We start from the raw sequence: 9,212 nt of genomic DNA, 5'->3' as shown, positions 1-9,212 counted from the left end.
GTTTGACGTTCACTTCCATAACCTGCTGAACTCTGGTGACTTAATGAAGCCAAAGAAGTGGAAAGAGAACTCATGGCATCACTGCGACCCTCACAGAATCCAGAGCTCATCCTTGACCTGTAGATGTCTTGTAGATCTTCAGATGAATAACCTACAGCGGTTCTTCTCAGGTCCTGAATCTTTCTGGGATTTGTGGAATCTTTGAGGTTTTCATGTGAGAGACTGCGTTTGAGTTTCAGCCTGAAAGAACTCTCTTCCACAGCGTACCGATATCGACTTCTTTGGAACGTCAGTAGATCATGTAAGTGTTCAGGACTCTTGTGTTTCTCCAGAACCTCCTCCACCATCTTTTTGTGCCTCACTCTTAACACTTCAAGCTCCAGAAGTCCAGCAAGAGTCGCACGGAATCGACCACGGATTCGCTGCCTTCTGGTTCCTGTCCAAATCTCTGCAGACGAGGCCTCCATAACCAGCTCTTGTGTGGCTCCTGGTTAAATGTAAAGAAAGCAACGTCTCAGCAGGTATTTATACCCAAAACCTCCATCCAAAGCGCTCACTCTGAACTTCTCACTCCTGAAGATGTTGATAAGATTTTGACTGTCAGCTAATCAACATGATGAATGGCCAAATGGAGCTGTTAAAAAGGTTCTTCTCAGGAGACGTTCACACCAAACTTGTCATTCTCACACCATCAGATATTTCAGGAAGATCATCAGACATCAAAAACTACTTTTCTCTCAAAGGAAATTAGAGCACGAACGTTCTCTCTAAAGTCCATCCAAATAAACCCATTAAAGTCTGGATCAGGAACCACGAGGAACTTAATCAGGATCATTTTCTTCTTCTGTCTCAAACATGAACAAAGAAAAGAAACTCTGACGTCCTCGGGGTCTGAGCCACATTTTAGAGTCTCGCTAAATAAATGGGTCTCTGTTGATTCTGGTTCCTCGCGAGGTTCTCCCTCAGCACCATCATGTCTGGTTTCACATTCAGGAAGAAACTTGTAGCCAGAACTTTACAATAAGGTTCATATTTGTGATGATTACTTCTGTGAAGCTGCTTTGGGACCAAACTATAAATAATAATAACGTAAAATAAATAACGGATTAAAGTCTGTTAACCTCAAAACAACCAACAAAAATATATTTTAATTATTGTCATTGTTTTTTATCTTAAAATAATAATAAAAATGATTTAAAAGAACTCTCGTGCGTCTCATTATTAAAAGACCAGACAAGTTTTTTCTAAAATAAAAACCTATTTTAATGTGCATTTACACCAGTCATGATTTTAATTAGATTTAAATCATAAACCACAAAAAAACATGTTTAAGAGCTAAAAATAGTGTTGTTACAGATCTGGCAACCCTGCAGTGTTCACTTTACATCTCACATTCCCACTGAAGTGTGTTTAGTAATGAAGAAAGACACATTCAGGTTGAGTGTAAATCATCTCTTTATTATCATCATCATCATCATCTTCATCATCATCTTCATCCTCCTCTCCATTCTATTGCTTCACTCGTCCGTCTCGGACTCGTCGTCGTCCTGACTGATCTGGAAGTATCGGAGCTCGTATGTCTCTTTATCAGACGCCACGACACGCAGCCAGTCTCGCAGGTTATTCTTCTTCAGGTATTTCTTCGTGAGGTATTTCAGATACCTGAAACAAAAGTTGTTCAGATTCAGGAATGAAATGTTCCCATAATCAGGAGCAGACTCGCTTTTACTGGACGTCTGAATGCAAAACTTTGTGGCGCAGCAGGATTGAGTTTCAGAAATGTTCCTTTATCGTTTCCTCTTCACTTCTTTCCTCTGTTACAAATCTCACTTTTTACTTGCAGGGGCACAAACTTTTGCAATTAACAGCATAATTACTGAAGTTCAGATTGTTGTTCTCGCTCACCTCTTAGAGAAGTGTTTCTCTGATGAGACGCTGATCTTGTTCCTCAGCCGAGCGATCTGCACCACGTTCCCCAGGTTCCCGGTTTTGCCATTAACCTTTACCTTCTCTCTGAGGAACGTCTCCTGTTAGTGACATGACAACATGACGCACTAGGGAAGAGAACCCTAGCTCCAGAACTAGGGAAGAGAACCCTAGCTCAAGCACTAGGGAAGAGAACCCTAGCTCCAGCACTAGGGAAGAGAACCCTAGCTCCAGCACTAGGGAAGAGAACCCTAGTTCCCCCACAGTATTAGTAATGCCTGAATTCACACAAACATTTACTGCAGTTATATTCATAAGCATTGATCTTTAACGGCGTCACACTTACGAAGTTGGCCGAGTCGAGGATGCCGTCCTCCACAGGGTGGGTGCAGTCCAACGTGAACTTCCACGCGGCTCCTTTTCGGCTCTTCTTCCCTACAGATGGTCTTTTCTGGAAAAAGAGAAGATGGACCTTTATTTGTCTCCCAGTGGGGAAATCTCGGTTACAGCTGTTATGTTATTGCTCAGACTGAACAGTTTGGTTCTCCAGTACAGATGATCGTTTAGAGATCAGTCTCCTTCTCCCACCTCCTGTCCAGGGGAATCGCCAGGACACTGACGTGTGAAACGTCTTTATTTTGATGATTTTTCGGACTATTTTCTTCTTAATGACAATACACACGAGTATTTATTTAAATGACAAAAATCTCTACATTCATTAAACTTTACAGCATTAATTAATTTCTCAAAATAGAAAAACTCCTTATACACACATTTATTACCTAAAAAGAGTCGAACTAAGAGAAACTAGTTTAATTTGTGGCAAAATTAATTGACTAATAAATTAAACCAATAAAATAAAGTGTAAAAATGTTAAATGTTAGTAATAATAATAAACTCTTAATAAAAGTTTTGCACCCCCCCTCCCCCCTGCAGCGAAACTGAACCGTACCGTGAATTGTGTACCGTTTTACCCCTTAAATATTATATATTACTGATGTGTGTGTGTGTGTGTGTGTGTGTGTGTGTGTGTGTAAAGTATATAAGATAAAGACATAATCTAATAAATATTAAAACTGCACTGATTATAAATGTAAATAATCCCCTGTATATTTAACTCTTGTTGTTATCTGTATATTTGACTGAAATGAACTGCACGATGTGATTATTGTTAGTTTTCTCCGGTTCGGGGATTAAACCGGTCTCTACCCTGCACGTGCTCTAACCAACTCCACATTAACCTGCGTCGCTTTCTGATGACGCAATCACACTTTTATTCAACTTTATAGCTATTGACTATGTGCTGAAACTACAAACAGCGCCTTTAAATTCGTGTTAAATAAAGTTTACAGTAAAAAGTGCACCAGAGAAGTTTAGAGAAGATCAGAGAAGATACGCACCGCCGCCATGCTGATGAGAGCGAGGTTAAAAAGGAAGTGACGACACTGCGCATGTGCGTTCACTGACCGGCGCTGGCGTCAAAATCCCCGCCTCTTCCTTATTGATCCTATAAATATAATAAAAAGAAAAAACAACAACTCGTGTATCAATAAACAAATTAATACAGTTTAGTTTCATTACAAGTATATCATTAATTTAAATTTATTTTATATGGGTTACGTGTTGATTTATTTATAATCTTTTAAATGGATAAAGTTTGTCTACACCTGAGCATAAGTTTGCTGTAATTCCTTTTTTTCTCCATAACCTGCACTCTTCTGAGATGTTCCACTAGATATTGTATTTTATGGAGATTTATTCAGCTATGAAATATTTACAGGTGTTACTGGTGTAGGTGAGATGAGATGGTCAGAAGGTCTGGGGTGCAGTCAGCGTTCACATTCATCTCAAAAGTGTTCATTAGGGTTTATAGCACGAGATCTTTCAGTCAAACCCATGGAAAGCAGATCTTCATGGAACTGGAACAGGCATTGGGTCTCCTAAAATTCCATGCTCCTGCCTCCAAAGACGTCCCACAGAACCGTGTTTCTGACATTGTGGAAGCAGTGAGAAGAAGAGCCTGTTACTGCACTGCACTCAGGGTCAGTTCTAGTGTTTAATACAGTCCTGTTCCACTAAACTCAGTCCAGATCAGCTCATGTTTAAGTGAAAAACAGTTTAGACCTTTCAGTCTGAACGAGGAGTCAGATGTCCTCAAACCAATTTACTTCCAGAACTACAAAGACCACAAATCCTGGGAATTGACCCTTGCAACACCATGACTCATCTTCTCAGCAGTCTGAGAGCTGGGTGGAGAACACACACACACACACACACACACACACACAGAGAAATAAAGCATTTACTGTAGGATTTCATACCTTGAGCTCAGAGTTACAGAAAAAAACCAAACTGGAATCAATAATGAAATAACGTGTGTGAAACAGAGTCTGTACGACTTGATTTATTTGGGTAAATAATTACGAGCTCATGTGGTGACTGCATCAATCCCCTTTTGTTACATTTTTGTACAAATATTCATTAAATTATTCCTGTCCCATCATAACCACTTTCATCATTAAAAAACTTATTTATTAAAAGGTACAGATAATAAATATGTAAATTGTACTACATTACTCTTATGATGGAAAAAACTGCCTTAATATCCTGCACTTTCACCAGTAAATACTTTCTGCTTCATCTCCCCTTTAACCTCTAGAATACAGATCAATATTTGCGTGAGCTGTTTATTCTTTCTATCATAAAAATGCACCATTAAAAAGCATTTAAACACAATATACGAGGTCAAATTCTTTAAGAATAAATTTAAAGGGGAAAAAATTAAATGTGAAAATCCTTCAGACTTTTAAAAAATGAGCTTCCTTTCTGAAATAAAATCCTCAGTCTGCAGGAAACCGACTGTTTAATCACATTCTTTTCCTCATCACTCATTTATAAATTCAGGTTCACATTTAAAACCTATTATAACACATAACACCATAAAGTCAAACATTGCTCCTGTAAACACCCCGAGACACAAACAGGCTTCAACACTTTATTTAAAGTTGTCTGACAGCCAGAAGCAGGCTGCTATTGCGTTACAGAGGTACTCGCACATGGCCATCACATCCTCCTGTCTGTCACAATGGAGACCGGCGCTTAGAAATTCCACAGAAATGTTATTCTGTCTTAGTGATTTTACTTAAAAAAAAAAAAATAAAATAAAATAAATAAAATTCTTAGTGGGGAAACAAACAAAAAACAAAAAAAGTGTTTACAGTAGTACTCAAAGTACTACAAAGTGCTAAACCACCAGGACACTCATCTCACTTTGGGTAAAAGGCATCAACTGAGAGAACTGACCTTTAGTGCAGATACAGAACCAACCAATATATTTTAAAAAAAAAAAAGAAAAGAAAAAGTATGGCACCCTTAAGGCAGTGTGGGGGAAATGGGGTGTGTGTGTGTGTGTGTGTGTCAGTAAGAGCCATTTGTTTCCTTCACATCTTTAAAATGTGTAGCACATAAATTCCACTGAAAGGCATCAAATTCTACAAACTGTTGTGTGTTTAATCACATCAGTGTTTAATCTCATCCTAAAACAATCCCAGCTGAACTTTCAGGAATGTACACGGCCAAACCAACACCATAAAGTCGGGACAGAGTGGAATGAAAAAAATAATACATTGAATAAAATGAACCTAAAAATATTGGATCTGACAGAATGCCAAAAAAAAAAAAAAAAAAAAAAAGAAACAACCTACACAAATCAAGTTGTTAAAAATTCCAGCAGAGACACTGGAAGGAGGATTAAATAAAAAAATAAAAAAAAAAAAAAAAAACACCCCAGAGTGCGTAAGGAGTTGTGAGGTCGTGTTTGAAGGCCAGAGCTTTGAAGAAACAAAAGCAGGAGATAATGTGGTGCATGTTGCAGCCTGAGCAGCCCAGTCTCTCTCTCTCTCTCTATCGCGCGCTCTCTCGCCTGCTCTTCCTATTTGGTAAAGGCCTTGATGCCGACTGCAGCCTCTTCACCCATCGCTGAGAGCACCGTAATCTACATACACACAGAGAGAGAGAGAGAGAGAGAGAGAGAGAGAGAGAGAGAGAGAGAGAGAGAGAGATATTAGTCTCCTCAATCCTCTTCCAGGACTAATAATAGCACAGAAATAAAAGAATCTGGAATATTAAGTCAGTTATGTACATGTACACAGGAGAAAGATTTTATTTTAAAAGTATATTTTATTATTCCTCTGTACTGACCATCATATCTTCACCAGCACTGTGTTTTGTTTCAATTTCCTTGCCCAGGTCACCCTCAGGAACACGGAGGTCCTCACGCACATCACCGTTGTCCATCATGAGAGACAGAAACCCCTCATTGATGTCCACAAGCTGGGAGCAGAAATCAAGAAATCTTTAACTTGGATCACATTTATTGCTGAAAAATAAAATAAATTCATATCCAAGACAAATTGAAAGAAATTTCTTTTTGCTTTTTACAGATCATGAATCCCCCCGACATGAATTTCCATTCAGGGTGAATAAAGTCATCATGGTCCCACAATGCAGCCAGTAATAAAGTGAAGTCTGAAAGCCACACATGAACACAGTGGAGTTCAGATTAATTCACCTGGAAGTCGTTTCTCTTTATGTTCGGCACGTCCATGTTGTGGGTGGAGGGACAAATATCTTCATACTTCTTATTAGTGAAAATGTCGATCCCAACCAGGTGAACCTGCAGAAACCAGAGAACAGGGTTTACTTTTATAACTACACACTAAAATCACTCAACACTAAAGATTGAATTCATGATTAACTGCTGAATCAATACCACCAGGACTGATTATAATAGTGACATCACAATAAATTAATTCAAACAGATTTTATTAGTCACATAGATGCAGTGAAATGCTTTGTACGACTGACCAACATTTACACATCAAGCATAATTCTCTTATAGCAAAAACCTTCATGCATGTTCGATATGAGGGTTAAATTTAACAGCACTACACGTGTGGTGTTGGGACGACTGATAAAAACCCTGAAGTATTTTGTGCATTGTGAAACAAATGAAATGAAGACGAGTCACATCACTAAACCACCATGTGCAATACATTTACATTTCACTGTTCAAAAATGATAATCGATCAAATGCAAGAGACTGCAGGGAAAGTGAGGGAAATATTCACATCACAGATTTATTGCACCACAGAATTTCATCTTCTGTCTCTTTTGAGGGAATTAGATATAAATGATACTGAGTGACCTACTCGAGCAGAAACTGAACAGAGAGCATTAAAAAAAGTTTCCTATAAAACGAACACTTCATAAACGTGTGTTTTAATGATTGTTGTGCAGTAAGAATGTAAACCAGAGCTGCTTGATCTTCAGGTCCAACACCCTAAAGTGAACAATGAACTAGATGTCTTTCCCTCTAACATTTATTATGGCTTTAGCAGTGACTGCTCCATCAGCCAGAATCTCCTCCTGACCTTAGCATGGCCGTGCTTTCCGGTCTTGGAAGTAGACATCTCAACGATTTTGCAGGGACGACCCTTCAGGACCACGAAGCCGTTCTTGCGCAGGGCGCTGCACTGCTGTGGGTAGGTCACAGACGCCCCGGCATCTCCACTGGTGAAATCAAGATCTGGATCTGCCATGGTGGGATCTAATCAAGGGGCACTGAAGAAAAAGACCAGAAAGAGATTACACTGGAGGTTAAATTAGATCACTGAGTAAAGCGGTGCTATGATCATCTCTATGAAGGACTAGAAAAGGTACGTTGAGTAGTTACTGATTAGAAGTCAGGATAAGATGGAGATGGAATTAACAGTGGGGCTGAAATGTGATTTTGGAGCTGTGAGAGAAGTGTTTCAGTATATACACCTTTATACCAGCTTACAGAAATGTACATACACCAACGCACAACTCTGATGTTTATTATTGATAAAATTAGTGCACAATACGGGGCGTGTCCTAAACTCAACACGAGCTCGTGCCCAACTTAGTACCGGCTGACGTCATCACAGCATGCGGTTTCACACTGCCGCTTTAATGTACCTTCATCTCACTGATCACAAACCAATCAGAGACATAAACAAACCGATTTCTCTCGTTTACACACGGAACACCACAAACCACAAACTTCGGGGGTGAAAATGAAGTTCCGGCTGCTGAACTTGCCGCATCATGGTGCTGCTTTTCACGCCCAAAGGCCGGCGGTTATAACCCCCCAATTTCACACCGACATTCAGGACATGAAACTGTTATTCTGTATTATAACAGGTTTAATTACACCTGAGGGAATAAAAGTAATAAACCAGAGCATTAAAGAAACTTTAATTTGACTTCAGAACCGGGAGAGATGTAAGGCCATGTGAAGGAGCTAACTCACTCACTCACTCACTCGCAGCAGAGGGGAAAGAAAACTGAAGATTTGACACTAAAATTCACCTTGAATTGTATTAATGAAGGATTAAGTGAAGTTTAAATGAGGATTTATTTTGAGATAAAAAGCTGTTAGCGGGAGCGAGCGCTCACCTCCATTCAGACACACACTCATCTGCGTTTCTCCGCTAAAACTGTCCTCAGATAACTCGCTAATTTAATCCAACACGCCTGTGGGGAATATTATAATCTCTTTTTAACCCGCAACGTCAAAAAACGTGCTATAATAATCTTAACCCGGGCTTCAGTGCTCCTGTGACCGGGAGCGCGCGGAAGGCCTCGTGCGCGAGGGAGGTTAGCCACTTAGCTAACTAACTTACTCCTGAAACAAGTCCCAGATAAACACCGCGCCGCAGTTTAACACCGTGAAAAAGCGCCGCGGTTGTTCTCATCTCTGAGTCCCGCTGATGAAACACACCGGGTGTCGCTTTAACCGGAACTTTCACCACAAAAACCGCTCATTTCTCCCCCAACAAGAGAAACGCACGCGCCATGCAATACTTACTTCCAAGAAAAAAAGGAATGTCAGCGCGCATGCGCGTCCAATTTTACTGCGGCATCCGCGTAGTAGGCGGGGCCTCTTTCTTCTTCTCCGTTACACGCCCAGGCTGAGAAACAGCGCCACCGCTGGCGAATCGCAGATACACAGGCGGCGTTATTTATGGATGGAGAAAAAGAATAAAAGCAAAAATGTAATTCAATAATTTCTTCTTCTTCCTCTTCTTCTTCCTCTTCTTCTTCTTCTTCTTCTTCTTCCTCTTCTTCTTCTTCCTCTTCTTCTTTCGGCTGCTCGCATTAGGGGTCTCCACAGCGGATCATTCGTCTCCATACCCCTTGTCCTTTTTCAAATTTAACACCTGCATGTTTTTAATTATATAAAATCTGCACTGTAATAAACA

General features: G+C 39.9%; 3 protein-coding genes across 4 annotated transcripts in view; all 3 read right to left on the bottom strand.

The window, feature by feature from the left end:
* LOC124375663 (dapper homolog 2-like) overlaps nt 1–1,284 on the bottom strand; it is an 8,553-nt gene extending 7,269 nt beyond the window's left edge. For both annotated transcript variants that reach the window (XM_046834204.1, XM_046834205.1), the window contains exon 1: nt 1–1,284. This exon is cut by the window's left edge. In XM_046834204.1, the coding sequence (XP_046690160.1) occupies nt 1–467 (467 nt within the window). In that variant the 5' untranslated portion in view covers nt 468–1,284.
* Nucleotides 1,285–1,437: 153 nt separating this feature from the next.
* On the bottom strand, nt 1,438–3,421 carry rpl22l1 (ribosomal protein L22-like 1). Its single transcript, XM_046834206.1, has 4 exons — nt 3,327–3,421; nt 2,273–2,377; nt 1,906–2,027; nt 1,438–1,662 (listed from the first exon to the last, which is right to left on the bottom strand). The coding sequence occupies exons 1-4, from the start codon at nt 3,333–3,335 to the stop codon at nt 1,518–1,520; spliced, it is 381 nt and encodes a 126-aa protein (XP_046690162.1). The 5' UTR covers nt 3,336–3,421; the 3' UTR covers nt 1,438–1,517.
* Nucleotides 3,422–4,907: 1,486 nt separating this feature from the next.
* eif5a (eukaryotic translation initiation factor 5A) lies at nt 4,908–8,763 on the bottom strand. Its single transcript, XM_046833690.1, has 5 exons — nt 8,634–8,763; nt 7,359–7,548; nt 6,497–6,601; nt 6,127–6,258; nt 4,908–5,920 (listed from the first exon to the last, which is right to left on the bottom strand). Exons 2-5 carry the CDS (start codon nt 7,524–7,526, stop codon nt 5,858–5,860), a joined length of 468 nt encoding a protein of 155 aa, XP_046689646.1. The 5' UTR covers nt 7,527–7,548; nt 8,634–8,763; the 3' UTR covers nt 4,908–5,857.
* Between the last annotated feature and the right edge of the window lie 449 nt (nt 8,764–9,212).

Source organism: Silurus meridionalis, chromosome 21 (genome assembly GCF_014805685.1).
Source record: "Silurus meridionalis isolate SWU-2019-XX chromosome 21, ASM1480568v1, whole genome shotgun sequence".
Taxonomy (NCBI): Eukaryota; Metazoa; Chordata; class Actinopteri; order Siluriformes; family Siluridae; genus Silurus; species Silurus meridionalis.
The sequence above is the reverse complement of the archived record's forward strand: the minus strand, read 5'-3'. Positions and strand labels throughout refer to the sequence as shown.